General features: G+C 44.3%; 2 protein-coding genes across 8 annotated transcripts in view; one reads left to right on the top strand and one right to left on the bottom strand.

Annotated features, from left to right (window-relative positions):
- ORC3 (origin recognition complex subunit 3) overlaps nucleotides 1-14,482 on the bottom strand; it is a 74,091-nt gene extending 59,609 nt beyond the window's left edge. For 2 of the 6 annotated variants that reach the window (XM_056566073.1, XM_056566074.1), the window contains exons 1-6: nucleotides 14,254-14,369; nucleotides 10,038-10,118; nucleotides 9,387-9,441; nucleotides 7,941-8,038; nucleotides 5,683-5,827; nucleotides 3,937-4,041 (exon numbers count right to left, since the gene is read on the bottom strand). In XM_056566073.1, the coding sequence (XP_056422048.1) occupies nucleotides 3,937-4,041; nucleotides 5,683-5,827; nucleotides 7,941-8,038; nucleotides 9,387-9,441; nucleotides 10,038-10,118; nucleotides 14,254-14,304 (535 nt within the window). In that variant the 5' untranslated portion in view covers nucleotides 14,305-14,369. Of the gene's footprint in view, nucleotides 1-3,936; nucleotides 4,042-5,682; nucleotides 5,828-7,940; nucleotides 8,039-9,386; nucleotides 9,442-10,037; nucleotides 10,119-11,278; nucleotides 11,305-14,156; nucleotides 14,207-14,253 lie in introns of those variants that run through there. The other 4 variants (XM_056566075.1, XM_056566076.1, XM_056566077.1 and 1 more) reach the window with 4 other exon arrangements.
- The window catches only part of RARS2 (arginyl-tRNA synthetase 2, mitochondrial), a 32,826-nt gene continuing 22,586 nt past the window's right edge, over nucleotides 14,467-24,706 (top strand). For both annotated transcript variants that reach the window (XR_008891276.1, XM_056566079.1), the window contains exons 1-5: nucleotides 14,467-14,635; nucleotides 20,696-20,769; nucleotides 22,416-22,512; nucleotides 23,198-23,281; nucleotides 23,355-23,452. Coding sequence is in view for 1 of the 2 variants with exons in the window: in XM_056566079.1 (XP_056422054.1) it covers nucleotides 14,600-14,635; nucleotides 20,696-20,769; nucleotides 22,416-22,512; nucleotides 23,198-23,281; nucleotides 23,355-23,452 (389 nt within the window). In the remaining variant the exon portion in view is untranslated. The remainder of the gene's footprint in view (nucleotides 14,636-20,695; nucleotides 20,770-22,415; nucleotides 22,513-23,197; nucleotides 23,282-23,354; nucleotides 23,453-24,706) is intronic.

Here is a 24,706-nt window from a genome sequence, read left to right as displayed (position 1 = left end):
CATTTCTTCCATGTTTTAGCATAAATTCTAGAGGTAGTATCTTTACGGCTAGATAGAAGTGTATTTACTACCTTTTCAGAGAAACCTTCCTTCAGCAGAATGGACTTTTCAATTTCCATGCTGTCAAGCTGAGGCTTGAGGAGGAAGCCTGATAGTCTCCTCTATACTCAGAGTTCTCAATAGATAAAACAAGCTCATTTTTGGCCAGTATGGAGCTATCAGAAATAGAATGCAATGGCAGTTCATTAACTTTTGAAGGACCCGAGATATCAGGAGGCAGGGGAGGAAATGCATAACCTAATCTGAATGTCCAGTCCTGAGCCAAAGCATCTAATTCTGGTGGAGAGTCTTTTGGATTGAGGGAATAGAATAGATCCACTTTGTGATTTCTCCTGGTTGCAAAAAGGTCCACTTGAGGAACTCCCTATCTCTCCGTAATCATTTTTCAATGCCCAAGAAGCTAGAGACCATTCTCCGGGGTCTAGTACGTGTCTGCGCAGGAAGTCCACTTCCAGGTTCCAGACATCTTTGAGATGAACTGCTGAGATGGAAAGAACTTTGTTTTCTGCCCAAGAAAATATTTGATGAGAAATCAACTGAAGGGCAGTGTGTCTTGGGCCTCCCCGACGTCTTATAAAGGCCACTGCTGTCGTATTGTCCGAATAAATGAGGATGTGGCGATTTTTGCAGTTTTTCTGCAGCTCTTTGAGTGTCATCCATATGGCCAGTAGTTCTCTGAAATTCAAAGATTTCCTTGCTGTCTGGGGATCCCACCTTCCTTGGACTGCTTGAGTCTCTGAGTGAGCTCCCCATCCCCACTCACTGGCATCTGTCGTTATAAGTAACGGGTTTGTCTGAAACCAAATCACTCCCTTTTCTAGATTTTTTCTTACCATCCACCACTTTAGATGGGATTTTACTTGAGTGGGAATTAACACTTTTCAGTCTAAAGTCCTTTGAGATTTGTCCCAAAAGTCTAGGATCCACTTCTGTAGAGGCCCGGAGTGAAACTTGGTCAAAGCTACTGAGTGAATGCACAATGTCATATGGCCCAGAGTGGACATTGCTGTCCTAATTGAACATAAGAGAATGGTAAGGAACCGGGAGATTATGGCACAAAGTATTACCCTCCTGGAATCTGGAAGAAAGGAGGTTTGGATTCTCGAATACAAGAGGGTACCCAGTAATATCTTCCTCTGACTGGGAATAAGATCTGATTTTTCCAGATTTAGAATCCAAACCAACTTCTGGAGAACAAGAATAGTTCTCTGTAAATGAAGTTCCAATTGAGGAACTGAGTCTGCCACTATCAAAATGTCGTCTAGATAAGGGATAGATAGAATAGACTCCTTCCTGAGGAGGGCTACCACCTCTGCCAAGACCTTGGTGAAAATTTGAGGAGCAGATGACAGGCCGAATGTGAGACAAACAAACTGAAAGTGCCGGACACTGGAACCCCATCGGATGGCACATTTTTGGGAATTTAAATAGATGGGAATGTGATAATATGCATTGCGTAGATCGACTGTCGCCATCACCGCCCCCCTCCCTTATTAACTGAACCACAGATTTTACAGTTTCCATCTTGAATTTCCAGTAAACCACAAATTTGTTCAAGGGTTTCAGATTTATAATTGTACAGAACTTCCCGTTTGGTTTGGAAACTAGAAACAGGGAAGAGTAATGACCTAGGCCCCTCTGAAGGAGAGGAACCTCCTGGATAGCTCCCATGCTGAAAAGGTCCTGAACACCCTTGAGAACCAATCTCTGTTTTTTTTTTTACTCTGTTGAGTAACAACATACCTTGGAGGGGAAGGTGATGACAATTTGATCTGGAGGCCCTGGGATATTATCCAGGGATTGGGAATCAGGGACTCCAAAACGAGAAAGCCTTGCCCCTACTGGCCTGGTTTTACTGTTTAGGGTTGGAAGAGGACTGACCGGGGTTAGCAAAGAGATTCCTTCCCCTACCCCCCTTCCTGTATGACCAAAGTCCTGTTTTCTCTTTACCTCCTCTGGAAGACTGGTTGAACTTTATCTAAAGGGCAATCCTTTTTTCTTGTCTGCTGCTTTTTCCAATATAGAGACCAGATCTGGACCAAATAAAAATTTACCATGGAAAGGAAGGGAGCAGAGTTTACTTTTAGAGGTCATGTCTCCCGACCAAGATCTTAGCCATAGTACAAGCCTAGTGGTATTGGACAAAACAGCAGTACGAGAGGCAAGTCTAACGGATTCAGCAGAGGCATCAGACCAAAAAACTAGAAGCCATTATAAGAAGAGGAAAGGATTCCAAAATCTGGTCTTTAGGGGTGTCAGACTGAAGATGGAATTCCAGTTGATCTAACCAGACTCCTAGAGTTCTGGCCACAGAAGTAGAGACTACACTGGGTCTTAACAAAGATGAAGCAGCCTCCCAGGTCTTTTTTTTTAACAAACTCTCTGCCTTTCTATCCATCGGATCTTTTAGTTGTGTAGCATCCTCAAAAGGCAGAGAGGTACATTTTGCTTCTTTAGCAACCGGGTCATCAACTAAAAGGTATCGTATCCCAAGTGCTAGAGTCTGAGTCATTAAAGGTGTATCGCCTTTTCAGACCTTTAAGAATAAACATTTTCTGGTTTTGCCCATTCATGCTTAATCATTTTATGTAAATTAGCATGAACAGGGAAAGTACAAGACTTACTGTTTCCTAGGCCTCCAAAAAGCTCATCCAGGATAGATTTCGTCTCCTGAACTTCTTCCAGATTTAAAGTAGTACGGATAGACTTAATGATTCAATATCATCAGAATTAAATAAAAACTTTGCCAGAGAAGAAACTTCCTCTTCATGAGGTTTTTCTACATATTCCCCTTCTCCAATTCTGGAGATACACTTTCTTCAGAATCCAAAAAAAGACACCGTCTTAGTCTTCTTTACAGCTGAGAGATTAACAGTAGCAGTAGATGCCACAGGTGTAGCAGGTAGAGTAAATGAAGCTAAAGCTGAGTTTATCTCCGAATGGATCATGGTTTTAACTTCTTGCATAAGAGAGAATCATCCTTAATCACAGATGCAATACATGCTTTACACAAAGGTTTAGAAGTAGATTCAAGAAACTCTTTGTAGTACATTATGCATGATTTAGGTTTTGATTTCTGTTTTGGTTTAACCGAAGAACCCACAGATTCCTTGTCTCCCTGAAAATACAAGGAAGAGAAGGATAAAACACCAAGCAAAAGAAGACAGGTCCGGGCAAACCCATAGGCCTTCAGTACTCACGGATCCAGGGACCACTGGAGGATCTGGAATATTTTGCAGGAGAGCTCATGATGCAGCCTGGAAAAATCCAAAGCTGAAATCAGGCAGAGCAGCTTCCATCTGGGAGAGGGGCTCTTTATAGGAAAAGGCCGGTCTCCAGATTCAAATTCGCCGGAAGTGATGTCAGACGCCATCATTCCGGCTGGAAGGGAAACTCCGGAAGTGTTATCACTAGGAAGCACTCCCACTTGGCAGTGAAGCCAGGCTGCGCTGGAGGAAGCCGGGACCGCTGTAAGATCACTGCCAGAAGCAGTTCCCGTTACAGCATCCTCCGTACTCCTGGAGTGGACCTGCAGAGCGGACCGGACCGTTGGGAGAGAAAGGGGACAGGGGGTGCGCTGCTTCAGCACCCCGAGTCTACAAGGCCCCGGTAAGGACCTTCTTTTTGCACAGGAGACTAGGTCCCCGCACCTCTCAGCTCCTTCCCTGACAGGGACAGGAAAAAACACTGGTGTGGAGAGGAAGGGGTGGTGAATTTAACCTCTCAGTGTTTTTCCTGTCCCAATCAGGAGGAGGAGTCGTGGAGACGGAGGGGGAAAATGTAATAAAAAAAAACTATTGATCTTACTACGTAAAGAGAGAACTAAACAAGAATCTACATAGTGTGCATTTAAAAAAATAAAATAAAAAGACTTACCTGGGCATTCCTTTGCTTGCAATAACACTACATATGGAGTTACATGTTCATTAAGATTATCCGACAGGCTGTTGAAAGTTACCTCATGGTCAGTGACATTAACACCTAGAAAATTGTAAAACACATCATATTACACAGCAGTCTATGACTTGAATGTTTGCTGTCAGCAGTAAAGTCAATGACCTATGGAAAGATGACTGTTGTTTCAGACAGCAGTTATCATGTGAACCCTCTTAAAAGGATACATTTACTATGTTTTTACAATAAATACATATATTACTTATTACAATATAAATGTTTGATCACTGGGACTCTACTGCTTGGACCCCATAATCGCTGCATTTATAATATAAGCACAATGAGAAGAAATCTGAATGATCCAGCATGGGAGCTATGGAAACAGGCACAATAGAAACTCCTTCTTATTGGCGCAGGTGAGGAGAATTGTGGGACATGGGACCCCTGCTCTAATGACTGGTGAGGCTCCAGTGATCAAAGATATATTACCTATAAATGATGTTATTAGCGCGACTATTATTCCTCATGCAAATTGTTCCCATTCATATTCTGTCTGTGTTCTGGCGTAGTTTGCAGTGGTGCTATGGCACATTTGTTTGGTTTTATTCCTGCCTTAAGTTCAATAGGATCACCTTGTCAAGGCATACGCTTTCTGGTGGGGCGGGACTACCGGAATTGCCATTTGTATTATCTGGCCTGCACTCACGCCCGAATATTCAACCTATTTTACAACACCAACTCTAAATTGTGGGTTCACCTACTGCAAGACCTCTGCACCCATGCCCTTTGCACTCTATTCATGTCACTCTACCTCTACCTGCATGCTTCTGTCACCTACTAGATAAACTAGGGCCCCTCCTTTTGATCTCAGACCCTCCAGAGTTGCCTCCAGGCTTGTCCTCTGGAAAAAAATATGAAAACCCTGTCCAGAAATCTCCTTCGGGCGGAAAAAAACATGATTCCTAGATGGTGGAAATCTCCCAACCCCCCCTACCTTGGCGAAGTGGTTTGACAAGGTTACGCATATCCAGCATATGGAGGATATTATTGGTTTCTGTATGTGACCTGTACTGGCCTGGTGCCACAGTGGTGCGCCACAGGTCATTTGGTACCTGCCCTGAGCGCTCTACTCTACATTCTTTTCCTTCTTCTGTATTTTCTTTCTCCTTCTAGTTGGGTTTGTTTCATGTGTTTTGTTCTTGGTCTGTCTTCGTCTAAATCCCTGTCACCCTTAATAAATACTGTATTACACAGCTGGTCTGGATTGTTTCCTCTCCCTATGTTATAATTATTATTGCTGTGGATAATTTGTTTGTTGGAAAATCCCCATTAACGCCTATAAAAGGGACAGGGGAAATGCTTCCCATTGGTAGACTACAAAATCCAGTATTCCTAGAAATATATCACAAACCAAGGAAGTGTTACCTGGGGGCATGTTCAAATGGATTTCAGGGTGTATTTAAAGCCAAAATCCATAAGTTTCACCACCAAATAATATCCCATAATAATATCAATGGGAATTCAAGCCATAGTTTATATGGCACATATCTTTGACTTTCTTTTCATTGCTAAAGCTAGCTAGTACATGATTTAGGTGGGAATAAGTGCAGGATGATGGAAAAACTTCTAAATTCTGTGTCTATAAAAAGACCAACTAAAAAGCACAAAAACATACAAAAAATCCTGCTAAAATAATAATGATAAAAAAACAGAAGAGGATGGGCATACCAAGTAGAAGAGCAGCAGTAGGGATTTCACTGGACCTCACTCGGCAATTCCAGTCATTTTTTTTGTTCAGAAAATCTGAATGAGATTTCTTCAAAAAGCCTATGAGATTGTCGAAAAGTTTCGTATTCAGCTCTTCCTGCAATTGCTGAAACACAAAGTCAATGACAGGAGGCCAGAGAGGTCAGTTATTGCTTTAATTAAGGTTATCTTCTATATTGTATTATATTTTTTTTAAAGATTTTCTGTAAATAAAGTTAAATGAAAAATGATATACATTTACATTATTTTAGGATCTCTATCTGGTGTTAGTGCATAGTGTATAACCTATGTAGGCAGATCTGTAAAACAAGGAAAAACAGGCGCTCCCTTGTGGAGAATCAACGGGATCACAGGTGTGTGGGAGGGGAGGGAAAAAGTAAAGGCTCAACCTGCCAGGTTGTGTGCACTCCCACACAACCAGGATATGCGTTTGATATGATGATCCTGGTCATATTATGCCTGATGAAACCGCGCAAGCGCGGTGAAACGCGTCGCACTGGATTAAATCTGTTCGCTACACACCTGGCTCTATTGTCTCCTCCTTGGTCAGCGCCGGAATTCCTATCCTCCTCAAAGTTTGCTATACATCTCCCTATGTAGGCAGACACAGTGAGGCATGTACTTACTGATCTGTAGTCCTGGCTGGGTTTCCTGTGTAGTGGCTGTGGGTTGTGAGTCTCTCTGTTGTGAGGCGCTCTGTTATATACACGGGTGCCGCCACTTGTGGTGTGCGACTCTGCACATACGCCACTGCCGGTCATGCGCATGGCAGTGCCGGAGCGGTGGGGAAAGCGCGGCTAGATGTTATTGTGGCAGCTATTATCGTAGTGAATGTGGTAGTGTTTACTGGAACAGGAAGTAGAGAGTGTGCGTGACAAAAAGCTAATACTAGTGGACTCTAGAACCTATATAGGGCTCACAAATGTGCAAATAAACAGTTATGAGTGTAGTGGATGGGCTCAAAACCACTGTGGTTGGATGTGGGTAGATGGAAACTATGAAAGACCGTTGTTCCTATGTGTAGTGGGAGGGAGAGGTGAATGAATGCTTGAGGAGGTAAAAGAATGAAGGGTTCTATAACTGAAAGGAAGATGGGGATGGGTAACCACGAATGGCTGACCGGGGAGATGTAGAGGGGCAAGGGAAGGGGGGGGGGGGGGTGGAAGGAAACAAGCTGTGGGGGAGAAAACATTTTTTACTCAAATGAAAAAAGCAGAAAAGAATTAAAAGAGCAGAAACCAGCAGAAAGAGAAAGAGTGTCTGCAGGAGGGGGAAATAGCCCGTGGGGAGGAGATAACACTTTTTGCTTGATGTTGTCTCTCTTTACCCAAGGTCTTCTGTGGTCCCCAATGACACGAACATGAAATGAATGTTACAAAAGATATAGATCCTGATTTACTATTGTAAATCCGACATGTTTTGATGGGTTGTGTGCCAGAAATTCTGTCTGTGCCAGAATAGAAGAAAAAAAAAAAAAACAACTCTTCATTTTACTGAGAAAACCTGAAAAAGGGGTGTGGCCATCTGGAAAAGTGGTCATGGCCGTCAAAAAGGGGGCATGTCCCCAACATTTTCACAAAAAAACAACATATTTACTAAGGTTTCCACCACAGAAAATGTGGTGGATTTGAGCTGAGGAAAACTCTACAGATCAGAGAATGTGTAAAAAAAAAGCAAAATGTAGGGAAAAGTGTAAAATGTAGGGAAACCTTAGTAAATACTGTTGAAAAAAATTGTAGGAATGAAAACCCACAAAGAAAACTCCACTCTACTCTTAGTAAATCAGGGCCATAGTGGCTGGGTGAACACTAGCATAATACGTTTGCATTTTTGCATCTGTATTACGGCTGCAAGTGCTGATCTGACAGGTGTCAGCTCAGGTCATTACCCACAGTCAGGCTGGGGATTCCAGACAACATACTGATGCAAAAATGTATAAGTTAGTAACTTTATGAACACACAGCCATGGAACCAGTTCATTTTTATGTGTAGCATTTGGAACAGAACTCTTTGGCCCTTGAACATTTCCAGGAACAATGTAAAGTGCACACATTTTCTTCCTTTTCATTGTCTTGATGACACATAAAATTGGATGCAAATGATACAATTACTGGAGCTCTATGATAAGGTAGCTTTACAATTATGGTATGGTGAGACTAAGTCATCCGCTGATCAGGAATACATCCACTACCCCTCAACTTATAATGGATTCCACTGACCTCTGTCTGAGATTTCATCTGCTGCCATAGCAACTGGCAGCTCTCAAAGCGCATTCTGCCATCTTCAGAATTCTTAAGACTTTCAATAAAATAGTCAGCTAGAAATAAAGAAGGTGATTTAATTCCAAGACATGCAGTATATGTGGACAAAATTAACCTGCGTTTTCTATAAAAACATAGGCCAAACAACCTTTTTGTGATGCCTTTTCTACATAGTCTACATAGTGAGTCAACAACCACTCATATAAATACAATTAAAAATATATGTTTTATTTAAATCATGATTATAAATTACAATAAACATATACAATATTCAGAAAAAGATCACGAAAAGACAGCATGTGACCATATGTAATATACAATGGCATAAAAACGTTACAACAGGGAAAGTGTCCTATCATGTCATAGACGGCTCAGGCTATATCATAAGATGCATAAAGCAAGATGCCAATAAGTCACTCCTATTGTGGAGATAGTAACTAGACCAATAACAAAGGATGGAAATCAAACAAGACCCATTGGGCACCCACACTTTACTCACCAGGAAAACACTTAACATGTTGCTGATTTATCTAGGAAGCATAGCAATATGTCGATACCAGAGACACTATGGGGGAGATTTATCAAAACCTGTCCAGAGGAAAAGTTGCTGAGTTGCCCATAGCAACCAATCCGCTTGCTTTTCAGTTTTCAGAGACCTTTCCAAAAATGAAAGAAACAATCTGATTGGTTGCTATGGACAACTCAGCAACTTTTCCTCTGGACAGGTTTTGATAAATCGCCCCCTAAGATTCTAGATATACAGGACTAGATTATTAGGATTAATGTGAAAGCGGTTTTGTTGTTGTATACTGATACATATGTAGTATAATGATGGTCAACTAATGAAATGAACTATACTGCATAATGAAAGTAAAATGACACACTAATATATACTATATAAGGCTTATAGCCATAGAATAGAAACATATAAGGGCATTGATATTAAATTTAACAGCGCAAAATTCCTATAAAAGGAACTTTGTTTACCTATGTATATAAAAGACAAGGGGAAAATAGCTCAGTATTCCTAATAAGATATTATATCAGGGACTGTGCAGATCCTCTGTAAAGGTTGACCAATTCCAGGTACACAGCCCAGGCTCTCTCTCCTGCACACAGCACTAGCTAAGCCCAGCCCACACTTCCTGTGTTCCATCTTGGTGTCTCTGTTGCTAGAGACAGACGGAGACTAATAGACAGCAGATTACAGAGAAGCGAGACAGTGGCCACTGTGCCTATAGTGCTCTACAGAGATGTTTTTCTGGGGTATGGAGTCATTTTTGGTAAAGGATAAATGTTAGGAACCACATTGGCTATCACACAGAGGGAAGTTGTTTGACATGAGAGTGACCATTCAAAAAAGAGACAACTAACAGTCTTCCCCTATCAGCACAATATACACACCTGCTGTAAGAGAAAGCTTTTTTTTCTTTGCACTAGGCTTGAACACAAAGCAACCCTAAAAATAAAAAAATATTACAGGTCATGTTTCAGTAAAGGATTATTCATGCAAATAAAAGATATTTAATGTAGCTACCAGTACAGCTCACAGTTGTGTTGTCACCTAAATACTCAAACTCAAAATAGTTTGACAATTTTGACATTTACAGGGATCTCTCAATTTCTGTGCGGAACACTCCCCGGAACAATCCTAGAACATGGAATGTTACATTGAATAAAAGGTGGGAGTTAACATATTTACCAGTAAATAAATGTCTTTCTAATACTGACCTTATATAGTCCCATACTACACCCAGTCTAATATTATATCCTCTGTGAGGTATACAGTATATAGAATTTCTTGGCCTATATTCTACTCTTCTTATAAATGCTCTTATTGGTGGGCTGGTATGTATGTATCATTGGTTCTTGGAGAGCTCAAACATATTTTTTGGTTTTGTCTAGCAAAATGAAGGATCACAATACTGTTACATTAACATGTACCACATTCTAAGCAATAAAACTCTGTATCCATGCACACGACATAACAATACATCTAAAAAAAAAGCAACCAATAACAAAAACACATCTCTACACCAAGCAAAGGGGAATTACCTTGGAAACAGATGTTGTTGTCATGATGGATTCCCGAAAAGATAAATACAGAAAATATTTTCTGATTATGTCCTTATTGACCTATAAACACAAAATACAGATATTTTTCAGTTATTGTTCTGATTTAACCCCTTAAGGACAGACTAATTTTTTACCTTAAAGAAGTAGTCCAGTGGTGAACCCAGTGGTGAACAACTTATCCCCTATCCTAAGGATAGGGGATAAGTTTGAGATCGCGGGGGTCCGACCGCTGGGGCCCCCTGCGATCTCCTGTACGGAGCCCCGACAGCCCGCGGGAAGAGGGCGTGTCGACCTCCGCACGAAGCGGCGGCCGACACGCCCCCTCAATACAACTCTATGGCAGAGCCGAAGCGCTGCCTTCGGCAATCTCCGGCTCTGCCATAGAGATGTATCGAGGGCACGTGTCGGCCGCCACTTTGTGCGGAGGTCGACACCCGCTATCTGGCCAGAGAGCCGGGGCCCCGTACAGAGAGATCGCAGGTCTCCCCGCGATCTCAAACTTATCCCATTTCCTTAGGATAGGGGATAAGTTTTTCACCACTGGACAACCCCTTTAATGACCAGGCTCTTTTTTTTTATTTATTTGACATGTGTTTCTTTAAATGGTAATAATTTTAGAACGCTTTTTCTGAGCAGAGCGATTCTGCAATAGTTTTTTCGTGAAATATTGTACTTTATGTAAGAGGTGCATTTTTGCTGATACATGCAGCATTTTTTGTGAAAAACTCCAAAATATTGTGAAAAACTGAAAAATTTCTGGTGTTTTTTTTATTATTTTTTATTGTGGTTACTATGCTGTAAAAGTGATGTTATATTTATTCTGTGGGTCAGTACGATTATGGCGATACCCATTTTATATAGCTTTTTATGTTCTTTCCTTTTCTGAGCAAAATTCTTTTTTTCCCCTTTTTTGTGTTATTTTCCGACAGCCATAAGTTTTTCATTTTTCGTCCGACGGCATTGAGTGAGGGCTTATTTTTTGTGGGACAAGCATTACCTTTTGGTATCATGCTACCTTTTGATCTTTTTGATTCTATTTGTACCAAAATTGGCGAATTTTGCGCTTTTTAAAAAAGATTTTAATGCCAAAACTCGGACGTGTGAATATGGCCTAAGATAGGCTGTTCAGGTCATAAAGGGGTATTCCGAGAAATTTTTTTTTATTTGACTATGCTACAGAGGCTGTAAAGTTAGTGTAGTTCATAATATAGTGTCTGTACCTGTGTGTGACGGTTTTCTCACAATTCAAACATGTTGACCTACTAAAAACCCAAAAGAGGCACCCCTTTAACTGATTCCTATTAATGTTCTCCCCTATATCACAGATAATGCTCCCCCCCACAGATGCTCTCCCCCCCCCATCACAGATAACATTCTCCCCCGCCATCACAGATAACGTTCTCTTCCCCCCCCCCATCACAGATAACGTTCTCTCCCCCCCATCACAGATAACGTTCTCCCCCCATCACAGATAACGTTCTCCCCCCCCATCACAGATAACGTTCTCCCCCCCCATCACAGATAACATTCTCCCCCGCCATCACAGATAACGTTCTCTTCCCCCCCCCCATCACAGATAACGTTCTCTCCCCCCCCATCACAGATAACGTTCTCCCCCCATCACAGATAACGTTCTCCCCCCCCATCACAGATAACGTTCTCCCCCCCCATCACAGATAACGTTCTCCCCCCCCCATCACAGATAACGTTCTCCCCCCCCCCCATCACAGATAACGTTCTCCCCCCCCCCCATCACAGATAACATTCTCCCCCCCCATCACAGATAACATTCTCCCCCCCCCCATCACAGATAACATTCTCCCCCCCCCCATCACAGATAACATTCTCCCCCCCCCCCATCACAGATAACATTCTCCCCCCCCCCATCACAGATAACATTCTCCCCCCCCCCATCACAGATAACATTCTCCCCCCCCCATCACAGATAACATTCTCCCCCCCCCCATCACAGATAACATTCTCCCCCCCCCCATCACAGATAACATTCTCCCCCCCCCCATCACAGATAACATTCTCCCCCCCCCCATCACAGATAACATTCTCCCCCCCCCCCATCACAGATAACATTCTCCCCCCCCCCATCACAGATAACATTCTCCCCCCCCCCATCACAGATAACATTCTCCCCCCCCCATCACAGATAACATTCTCCCCCCCCCCATCACAGATAACATTCCCCCCCCCCCCATCACAGATAACATTCTCCCCCCCCCCATCACAGATAACATTCTCCCCCCCCCCATCACAGATAACATTCTCCCCCCCCCCATCACAGATAACATTCTCCCCCCCCCCATCACAGATAACATTCTCCCCCCCCCATCACAGATAACATTCTCCCCCCCCCCATCACAGATAACATTCTCCCCCCCCCATCACAGATAACATTCTCCCCCCCCCCATCACAGATAACGTTCTCTTCCACCCCCATCACAGATAACGTTCTCTCCCCTCCCCATCACAGATAACGTTCTCTCCCCCCCCATCACAGATAACGTTCTCTCCCCCCCATCACAGAAAACGTTCTCTCCCCCCCACATCACAGATAACGTTCTCTCCCCCCCACATCACAGATAACGTTCTCTCCCCCCCACATCACAGATAACGTTCTCTCCCCCCCACATCACAGATAACGTTCTCTCCCCCCCACATCACAGATAACGTTCTCTCCCCCCCACATCACAGATAACGTTCTCTCCCCCCCACATCACAGATAACGTTCTCTCCCCCCCACATCACAGATAACGTTCTCCCCCCCCCACATCACAGATAACGTTCTCTCCCCCCCACATCACAGATAACGTTCTCTCCCCCCCACATCACAGATAACGTTCTCTCCCCCCACATCACAGATAACGTTCTCTCCCCCCCACATCACAGATAACGTTCTCTCCCCCCCACATCACAGATAACGTTCTCCCCCCCCATCACAGATAACATTCTCTCTCCCCCCCCCCCATCACAGATAACATTCTCTCCCCCCCCCCCATCACAGATAACATTCTCTCCCCCCCCCCCCATCACAGATAACATTCTCTCCCCCCCCCCCCCATCACAGATAACATTCTCTCCCCCCCCCCCCCATCACAGATAACATTCTCTCCCCCCCCCCCCCCCCATCACAGATAACATTCTCCCCCCCCCCCCATCACAGATAACATTCTCCCCCATCACAGATAACATCACAGATGTTTCTCTATAGTCTGGTAGACTAGTTCATTGTTTTCTTAACATTACTACTTTTTCTGGAACAAGGCAGACTTTGAAGAATTTTGTACATGTCTACCCTATACCATACATCTACCCTATACAGTACCATACATCTACCCCATACCATACATCTACCCCATACATCTACCCCTATACCAAACATCTACCCCATACCATACATCTACCCCATACCATACATCTACCCTAAACCAACGTAGAAAGCAGCAGCACTCAATTCCGTGAAAAAATGTGTGGCTTTATTCAACCAAACATACAGGAGGCGACGTTTCAGCTGTCTCACACAGCCTAAACCATACATCTACATCTACCCCATACCATACATCTACCCCTATACCATACATCTACCCCTATACCATACATCTACCCCTATACCATACATCTACCCCTATACCATACATCTACCCCTATACCATACATCTACCCCTATACCATACATCTACCCCTATACCATACATCTACCCCTATACCATACATCTACCCCATACCATACATCTACCCCTATACCATACATCTACCCCAATACCATACATCTACCCCAATACCATACATCTACCCCATACCATACATCTACCCCTATACCATACATCTACCCCTATACCATACATCTACCCCTATACCATACATCTACCCCTATACCATACATCTACCCCTATACCATACATCTACCCCTATACCATACATCTACCCCATACCATACATCTACCCCATACCATACATCTACCCCATACCATACATCTACCCCATACCATACATCTACCCCATACCATACATCTACCCCATACCATACATCTACCCTATACCATACATCAGTAATATGCCACAGCATTGAAAGATGGCATTGCCCACCCAATAAAAGATTGGAGTGTAGCATTACACGAGCCCCAGATGTAATGCAATACTTCCACTTCTTGTGTATTGCAGGGGGCACCATGCCAAGTCTTACATCAGACAGGTGTAGTGAGGACATGAGAAGCAAGGCTTCCAGAAACTCCATAGAGATGCACGGAACTGCCCCCTCCCCTGCTAACGGTACACAGCCCTCACCCCTCCCTCCGGTACCGTATTCTCCCGTTGTCTTCTCCGGTGTCACACACTTTCAGGCCTTCCCTCCAGCCGGGTCACATGACCAGCGCGGGCGGTGATTGGAGGAGAGCCGTGCCGGGGGCGGGTCATACGGAAGCACGTGTGTCTGGTGAGAAGCCGCTTCCTGTGTCCTGTCCTCAGTTCACATGGTGCTTTCAGCCTCATAACGCAGGTCGTCTGTATCTGGACGTGCACTGCGGAGGGCCATGGCTTGTTACTTCAGGAGAGCAATAGCGGAGCAGGTACTGTGGTGACGTCCATAAGGACGTACAGTGTGAATGCAGTGCATTGTGGGAGATGAGTCTGGTTTATATACTGACCCCAGCAGGTAGATAAGGAGGAGAGGTGACTGCTGGTTCTAGTTGGAGACAGGGGACAATATAGCTACTAAGATTTTGAGACGCCCATTGATCCTTTATTTGGTTCTATAAAGTTGTATTACAACCTATAGTAGCCCTAGAACAGTGTTTCCCAACCCGGGTGCCTCCAGCTGTTGCAAAACTACAACTCCTAGCATGCCCGGACAGCCTTTGGCTGTCCGGGCATGCTGGGAGTTGTAGTTTTTCACACAAGTTGTGCACACAAAAGCCAGTGAAGGGTTATGGCTCTCAGAGAAGCTCTGCCACAGGGCATGTCACCTGGCATGGCGGTGTGGCATCTGGCATGCGCTGCCATCTGGCATGCGCTGCCATCTATTTGTGTTTGAAATGTATCTTAACACATTTTTGTATGTACAGTGCCCTGGAACCAATAATAATTTCTAACCATGTTTCCATTCATACTTAGATGTTGAAGCCTTATAAGAAATGTCTCAGTACTGATAGCTGTGTTGTCCTATCATCACTATCATCCTACCTGGACCACCAGTCATTGCAGCCACCCCACCGGGACGGATGACTTCCTCTACTCCAACAGGGAGATGTCTATTGATCAAGGCTGGAGAGGCGGAGAAAGGGACTGGCGCCAATGACTTGTGGTTCAGACGCTAAAAACTGATGACCGGTTCCCTTTAAAGGCCACCACAATAGGACTATAAATTGTATAAAGCTGCCTATTCACTTTCCATAGATATTTGGTAAGCGGCTATGTTCTCAGACTTCCCCAAAAACAGATGCTGCTGGCATCCATCTTATGCTACATTCACACTATGTTTTAGGCATACTGCTGCCGGATTCGGAGGAGAAATTTTAAACTGTCTGTTTCTGTATGCCCGCCAGACCTGCGCCGCATCTCTTTCATTAAATGAGCTGGACGGAATCCGGTCGGCTCATTTTTGCACCACGGTTTGGTGCAACAAAACCGAATACGGTGTAAAAATGAGCAGATCGGAGTCTTTATCTGAATCCGTCCGGCTCATTTAAATGAGTGGGATTTGGCACGGGCCCAGCGGGGATACTGAAGTGGCTGGTTTTTTAAATTTCACCGGCAGTCATATGGCCAAAACGTAGTATGAATGCACCAAACCGTATGGTTTGGTGGGTGTGTCTCTTGTCTGCCCATACCACCCATAAGGCTTTGTGTCTTCCCGCTGTGACCATGGGTATATGCTCTGCCACTAGGAGGCACTGACTAGGGGGGAAAAGTCGGCTCCTCCCTGGTTCACTGGAAGTTAGGTAATCCGTTTTAGCTCGTGTCAGTAGGAGGCATTATTTTATTATTTTCTAGTGTGTACCAGAGTGGTCAGTTTTTATGACACCCCATCCCCCTCCCCTCTTAGCGAGGATTGGGAAGTTGCACTTCGGACAGTCCATACCTTAGTCCCCGGCCGGCGTGGGTTCCCTCATGTGGCAACCACTTGCTATTACAGTTAAAACTTCTGTTTTCACTGTTCTTATCAGTTTAATATCTGATAGGTCCCCTAGCCAGGGACCGCGTATTCTATATAGTCAACATATTTTGTCAGCAGGGTCCGACTTGGAACTCTCTTCTGTTGCCCTCTGCCGACCTATGGCCCTGTTCTTGCCAGGCATCACATGTCCCTTCCCCTTGGTGCAGTGGCTTAGTTGGTTAAAGCCCTTGTTTAGTACACAGGAGATCCTGAGTTCGTATGTCAGCACCGCCTTCATGCATAATGGCATTAAAACTTTATTCACCACGGTTCAGTCCTAAGTGAATAGGGCAGGTGTGGCCCTCTATAATGGGGTGCTTGTAGAGAGACACTCTCAGGTACGGTAGTTGGCGTGGTCTGCCAAGCAGCCCTCAATTTCCCCTGAAGGTTACCGGCAACCAGTCGCTGCTCTGCCTGCTTTCCTCATCAGCCAATCACCCATGCTGTGGCTGCTGGATCTGCGGCTGGACTTCCGGCACCCCACTGCCAGTGCGAGGTGACTGAAGGGGTGACACTATAAGCGCAACGGACCCTCTGCGGCATCCATGGAGATACGATGTGCCTCATCTGCAGCTCCAGCTCTCCACTATAAGTGGGAGGTGACAGATGTACAATGGACCCTCTAAGACATCAGTGGAGAGCGTGATGTCTGCCGCTTCCGTGGCTGCAGTTCCGGTACTCCACAAAAGCGAGAGTTCACTAATGTGCCATTGACCTTCTACGGCATCCATGGAGACCTTGATGTCTGGCCCATTGGCAGCTGCAGTTATGGTACTTCACTATGAGTGTGAGTTCACTGTGATATGGACCCTCTCAGCAACCTCAGAGAGCACAATGTTCCACATCCACGCGAGTGAGAGTTTAGCGACACAACAGACCCTCTACATCATCCATGGAGAACGTGCCAACTGCCGCACCCATGGCTTGAGTCCTGTTCCCCCCCCCCCCCCCACTGCCAGTGGAGAGGGCACGATGAAAAGGTCGTTGTAAGTCCAATGGACTAACATGACTAAGTCATGGTATAACATGACTAAGGACCTGTAATGGTCTGAAACGCGTCTGTGTCTGTCCTGATGCAAGTTTGTGTCCGATGATCCTACAATAAAGTACCTGTTTTTACCGCACCCTGCGTTGGACGTCCTTTTCTGTACAGACTATTCCAGGTACGAGTGAGAGAGCTGTCTACACTGTGTTTTGCTCCCTTGTCTATGTGAGTATCTTCCTCCATTGCCCTTGGTGCCTGCTATAATTCTGCAGCAGGGTGGCTCGGTAGTTAGCACTGTTGCCTTGCAGAACTGGCGTGTGGTTCAGTTCCCACAAGAACACTGGTACCTGGGTTTGCTGCGCCTCTTAGTATTTAGCTATTCCTATAGTGGCGGTTTTCCACATGTATTCCATACTTTTCTACTTGCTCTGTACCGGACAGCAGTCTTCTTGGGCAACATCCTGCGCTCACAACCTAGGCACCCTCCAAGTCTCCATTTCTGATGCCTTCTTAGTTTGGCTGGTTGGACATCTCAGCTAGGTCTCCAGGGGGTCCACCCTGGTTCTCACGGTATGGCCCTGGGAAGGTCGATTGCACCCGAGGTATATCCTGGCAGGGAGCCGTGAATACTGATGAAGGGGCAGGTGGAATGGCTGCAAGATGACAGCGTTAGGATTGCTAAAATAGCAATAGGAACATCCCCATTTCTTGTCTCTCATAATTTGCATATATATATTTTGCTGCATATCTCTGTAACAGCTGCACGGAATGGGGTAAGAGAAACCTACTTAAAAACAGGGTCACCTGCACTATAACCTTGTATATTCAGGTTAGTGCGTGTGACCCTCCTGTCAGTTTTCCTTTTTAAGCATGTATTCACACAACGTTTGGGTATACGGCAGCTGGATCCAGTTGCTTCCCAGGGGTGTGGAAATTAAAAAAAAAAAATACTTGTCCAAGGGACTAAAGCGGAACACAATCTACTTGTCCCTCAAGAAAATCCACTTGTCCTGGTTGATGAAATAATTTCAACCAAAATAGTCTGACCCCCCCCCCCCCCCACTAGACCACCAGGGATGGATATAAGATCCCTTTAGACACTGCTGACAGCGGTATGCCAGGCTATTAGCGGCCGGAGAGTTGTAGATCCTTTTACACCCCAGACAACAAGCCCAGATAACTTTTTGATCACCATAAAAAATGTCTCATATGAAGTGACCAAAAATGAACAATTCTGGACTATTCTTTACATTTACACCGTTCACCATACGGTTTAATTAACATTATATTTTAATAGTCTGGACATTTCCACATGTAGCGATACCACTTATGTTTATTTTTGTACATTATTTTTATTTAAAGAAAATTGGAAACTTTTATTAGGAAAGGGGCTTATTCACATATATACGCACTTTTTAAAATATTTTAATCACTATTTTTCAGTCTCAATAGGGACTTATGTGTTACTGGGGGGGGGTTCTGCTTCTCCAGTTTATATGGTGCATTTTGTGTCAGAAAATGCTGGAAGTTGCATTTAGTTAGTAGATAACTACAACTCCCAGCATGCCCTGATACAGCCTATGGTTGTGTGGGTGTTGCAGCATGTTGCACTGTATAGTAGTACAGTTAAGGTTATAGTGTAACATGCTGGGAGTTGTAGTTTTGGTTCGTGTCAGCTGCAGAGCCATAGTCTATGTCAAGGAATACTGGGAATTACAGTTAGTAACTACAACTCCCAGCATGCCCTGATGCAGCCTATGGCTCTGCAGCTGACCCGAACCAAAACTACAACTCCCAGCATGTTGCACTTTATAGTTCTACAGTTTAGGTTATGGTCCAACATGCTGGGAGTTGTAGTTTTGGTTCGGGGGTGTTTGTGTGCATCCGTGGGACTCTTGGTTGGCGGGTGAGTATGAAGGGGGCGGGATTCTGGGGGGGAAATTCAGTGCGGGTGCCACTAAAAATAAATAAAATTAGATGGCACAACTGCCCTAATGCCCAACGTGACAATCCGCTCCTATACAAAACATTCATGCATACACATATCATACATGCACCAGCCACTGCCCCCATATCATACACACACACACACACCCGCCACTGCCCCCCCCACATTATACATTACATACACACATACACTCACACCATACATACACCTGCCGCTGCCCACCCCACATCATACATCACATACATACACATCACACTTAGACATTATACACACATCACACATTACATACACATCACACTTAGACATTATACACACATCATACATTACATACACATCACACATAGACATCATACACACATACACTCACACCATACATATCCACCAGTGTTTCCCAACCAGGGTGCCTCCAGCTGTTGCAAAACTACAACTCCCTGCATGCCCAGGGCATGCTGGGAGTTGTAGTTTTGCAACAGCTAGAGGCACCCTGGTTGGGAAACACTGTTATACACCATACATATGCACACATCATACATACACCTGCCGCTGCCCCCCCATCATACATTACATACACACATCACACGTACACTCACACCCTACATATACAACCACCCTTCCTGCCGCCGCATGTATTCTCGGCCTCCTCACCTGAGCCGCCATGAGTGGACATCAGAGCTGTAGTCCCGGCCGGTGTGAGGTGAGATTTCCGTCCTCCCCCCCCCCCCCCCGCTCTGTGTTTTCCCCGTGCAAACTAGCAACCGCCCCGTGGTGGATTAGGTCCTGTGGAGACAGATCAGGGGAGGGATAGAGCTGTGTGCGGGGGATGGAGCTGTGTACGGAGCTGTCTACGTCCTTTCTCTCACCCTGCTGTGTCTTCTGAGCTCCGTCCATCCTTCGGGAGGGGAGATAAGGGGGCTCTGCAGTCAACTGGAGGCCCCCGCCGTCCCCTCCATACACTCTGAGTGCCGGTATGAGGTGGAGACTTCCATCCGCTCCCGCGCCTCACACCGACATTAAAGAAAAATAAGGGGGAAGTCTGTCTGTCCCTGCTAGCCCGATACAGGGCTAAATCTATAAACAATTCACCTGCCCGGTGCCCAAAACTACTTGTCCCGGGCGTCGGGCTATAGGATTTCCACATCCCTGCTTCCGTATCCCTGCCAGACCCGTTTCTTCCCCCTTTCATTTCATTTCAATGAGTCAGCTAGTGACTCCAGTCGACTTATTTTTAGACCATATCCAGGTTTTTGCCAAACTGAAAACCAAGGTCTGCTGCACTCTTCAGACCTCGACCAGAGTCACTAGCTGCCTCTCTCTGGCTCATTGAAATGAATGAAGTATGGCGCGGGTCGGGCAGAGAGATGGTGGCAACCAGTTTTCACATTTTCTCACTGGATCCGGCTGCTGTATGTCCAAATGTGGTGTGAATGCAGCCTAAGGAGTATTTTGGGCAAAAGTTTACTGAAAGTTAAGTAACACTTACATACAGTAACACTTAACATACAATACATATTATATTCTATTTGTCATCTTGTTTTCCATAGGTCTCCCAAATTCTTGGAGTGACGTCAGAAAAAATAATAGATCATGTTCATGCAATTCCAGTCAACAGGAAACGGTAAGGGAACGTTTTTTTTATCCTATATTTGTTGGCTTTTTGTGATACACACCCCTTATCTCACTGTATCTCTAAACCTGTGTTAAAATATTACTCAGTATTAGATTAAAGATTATTGTTGCGTTAACTCAACACAAAGTCTCTAATTATTCTTATTGCAATGCCAGGAAGACATGTCCCTGACTGTGACTAGGGTACAGAATGGTCTTATCACTGGGTTCATACATAGGGGGAGTTTATCAAAAAGATTAGAGCTTGTATAAAAGTCATAAATGGCTATTTTGCATATTATTTAGCAAATTAGATGTCAAGTCTCAAATCTACACCAGCTAGCCCTTGGCTTAGAAAAATAGCTGTTAACAGCATTTTACACCTTTAGGGTGCGTTCACACGGGGGTATTTGTCAGCGGATCCGCAGTTGCGGATCCGCTGACAAAGGCCCCTAAAGTGCTGCCCTCTTTGTGCCTGCTAATAGCGGCAATCCGCCGCTACAGCAGACACACTGTGATGTGCGATTCGCAGTGTATCCGCACATCGCACCGGCTCCCTGAGCTACACAGAGAGCGGCCGCGATGTGTGCGAGTACACTGCAGGGTAACTCGCACATCACAGTTTGTCTGCTGGTTTAAGGAGTATCAAAGACTCCTTAAAGGGGTACTCTGCTGCCCTTCTTCCGAAGCCCGCACACAGCGTTCAGAGCAATAAACTTCCGGATGCTGGGGAGTGGAAATAAAGCACTGAAGAAAACGAATCGGTGAGTGCAGCTTGTTCTTTCCTACAGTTTGGAATAAAAGTAAAAGTTAATTTTAACTGTTTGTAATGAGTGTAAATAGATTTAAGTTTTTGCTTTTCCATCATTATATCGCAAATTTGGAAACATGCTAGCTGGTGTCAGAATTTAGTTTATAAAATATGCAAATACCACAATCAATGTGAATGTCATTATCCATCTTTTAAAGGGTTCTCCACTGGGGAACATTTTTATTTTTTAAAATTTAAAAACATTTTTTTTTTTAAATCAACGGGTGCCAGCAAACAGATTTGTAAATTACTACTTTAAAAAAAAAAAAAAAAATCTTAATCCTTCCAGTTCTTATATTTCTTTTTGAATTTCCTTTCTGTCTGTCCACAGTGCTCTCTGCTGACACCTCTGTCCATATCAGGAACTCTCCAGAGCAGGACAGGTTTGCTATGGGGATTTGCTCCTACTCTGGATAGTTCCTAAAATGGATGGAGGTGTCAGCAGAGAGCACTGCGGTCAGACAGAAAGGAAATTCAAAAAGAAAATAACTTCCTGTGGAGTATATAGCAGCTGATAAGTACTGATTTAAGATTTTTAAATGGAAGTAATCTACAAATCTGTTTACCCTTTTGGCACCAGTTGATTTAGAAAGAAATGTTTTCCAGTGGATTACCCCTTTAAATGGTATTCCTATCTCCCTAAATGTGCCTTAAATGTCTGATGTGGCTCCTGCCTCTGGGATGCTGTTATTACTGGGATTACTAAAACATCCAATAGACATAAACGGGTGACCTACACTGTGTCAGTGACTCTTATGAATTAATGGAGCTCAAGTGTGAAAATCCACAGCCGAGAACTGTCATATGAACATGGCCTAACTTTTTTTCCTTTAACTCCCCTCTAGCTCATCGCCTGATTTTCGGCTTTTTTTGAAGTCTGTGTTGGATGATCCTGCTGATGCGGCCTTTTACCAGGAAAAGATAGAGAAATTATCAGACAGGGTACTGAAAAGTGTTGTTAAAATGTTTGTCTTTTTTTTTTTGTTCTTCTTTTCTGATCAGAAGTTCTGCAGCGCCCGTGGCCCACTGGCTTTCTGCGCTTGCAGGGGGAGGTGACAGCTTCCGTTCTCTGAACAGAAGTCCTGCACCCACGGCTCAAAACTCATTCATTTCCAGCGCCGCGGCTCTCGACTCATTCATTTCCAGCGCCGCGGCTCACAGGAGGAGGAGAGCAGTGCCTGCAGGTAACATGATTATTCCCCCGATGTGGGGACAGCGCTGCAGTTGGTTCATTCGGTGGGGGGGGGGGGGGAGGAAAAGCAGAGCAGCGCCCGCGGGTCATATATGATTAGTTCCCCAGCGCACTGTGGCTGATAATTCACTCGAGGTGGGGGGGGGGGGGGATTAGGGGGGAAATGAGTGGGGAAAAAAAAAAATACCGTCAAATATCATAGAACTGCCATAAGTTTGAAAAATACCGTGATACACATTTTTGGTCATACCGCCCAGCACTAGCTGGAGGACAGGAGGACTTTTGGGGAGCAGTGGAAAGTAAGTCAAAGTTTATTATTTTTATTGCAGCACCCAGGCAGAATTCAAAAATAAAAAAATTCCAGATGACCCCTAATGTCAAAAACATGTTTAAAGTATTACGATTATTCTCACAAAAATCCTTTCTGCATTTCAGCTGGTTGCAGACTCAGTAGTTAGTAATTTCGGCTTAACGCGGGGACTCCTGACCGTCACAGTCAACAGACCATTATTGGTTAAGGTGAGTTCTATAAATTATTTCATAGGTAGGAAACAGTAAGCATTGTAACTTATTGTCTGTATTATTATTTCAGAAAGTTATGCACAAAATAAGACAAGATGGCTTCAGATATGGATTTACTTCTGAGCTTTTGTCAGGCTTTCCAAAAGGTTTGACATTGGTGGAATACAGGTATGTGTTCTCCATACACACTTCACAGTGTCCTTTTTAAAGTATGTGAACTAATTTATTGATTTTATGGTTAGTGCTGTGCGCCTTCCTAAGATTCCACTGTGCAGGTATATGAGGGACGCAGCACTAAACATTAAAGGAAATCTGTCACTAGTGTCACCAGCACTAACCTGTCGATACCGACACTGATGACAACGGTACTCGCCTTGTCCTGTTCCGTGGCGGGGATCTTCGGTAATCTCCGTTAGTTCCGCTCCGGGCACCCGGCTTGGGGCACGGGCATAGCTTACTGACGTCACCGCTGCCGTTTTCTCACAGCGAGATCCAGCAGAGAGCAGCAACGGTTTGGGGCATGGGCGGAGCTTAGTGGCGTCACCTCAGTAAGCTCCGCCCATGCCCCAAGCAGGGTGCCTGGAGCGGAGCTAACGGAGGAGATTACTGAAGATCCTCGCCATGGTACGGGACAAGGTAAGTACCGTTGTCATCAGTGTCACCTGCACTGTACCGACAGGTTAGTTCAAGTGACACTGGTGACAGATTTCCTTTAACCCCTTAAGGACCGGGGTTTTTTCCATTTTTGCATTTTCGTTTTTTGCTCCTTGCCTTTAAAAAATCATAACTCTTTCAATTTTGCACCTAAAAATCCATATGATGGCTTATTTTTTGCGCCACCAATTCTACTTTGTAATCACGTCAGTCATTTTGCCCAAAAATCTACGGTGAAACGGAAAAAAAAATCATTGTGCAACAAAATTGAAAAAAAAACGCAGTTTTGTAACTTTTGGGGGCTTCCGTTTCTACGTAGTACATTTTTTGTTAAAAATGACACCTTATCTTTATTCTGTAGGTCCATACGATTAAAATGATACCCTACTTATATAGGTTTGATTTTGTCGTACTTCTGGAAAAAATCATAACTACATGCAGGAAAATTAATACGTTTATAATTGTCATCTTCTGACCCCTATAACTTTTTAAATTTTCCGTGTATGGGGCGGTGTGAGGGCTCCTTTTTTGCGCCGTGATCTGAAGTTTTTAACGGTACCATTTTTGCATTGATAGGACTTATTGATCGCTTTTTATTCATTTTTAAATGATATAAAAAGTGACCAAAAATGCACTATTTTGGACTTTGGAGTTTTTTTGCGCACACGCCATTGACCGAGCGGTTTAATTAATGATATATTTTTATAATTCAGACATTTCCGTACGCGGTGATACCATATATGTTTATTTTTATTTACACTGTGTTTT

The sequence above is a fragment of the Hyla sarda genome, chromosome 3 (genome assembly GCF_029499605.1).
Source record: "Hyla sarda isolate aHylSar1 chromosome 3, aHylSar1.hap1, whole genome shotgun sequence".
Lineage (NCBI taxonomy): Eukaryota > Metazoa > Chordata > Amphibia > Anura > Hylidae > Hyla > Hyla sarda.
Note: the sequence above shows the minus strand (reverse complement) of the source record. Positions and strands in the feature narration are given on the sequence as shown.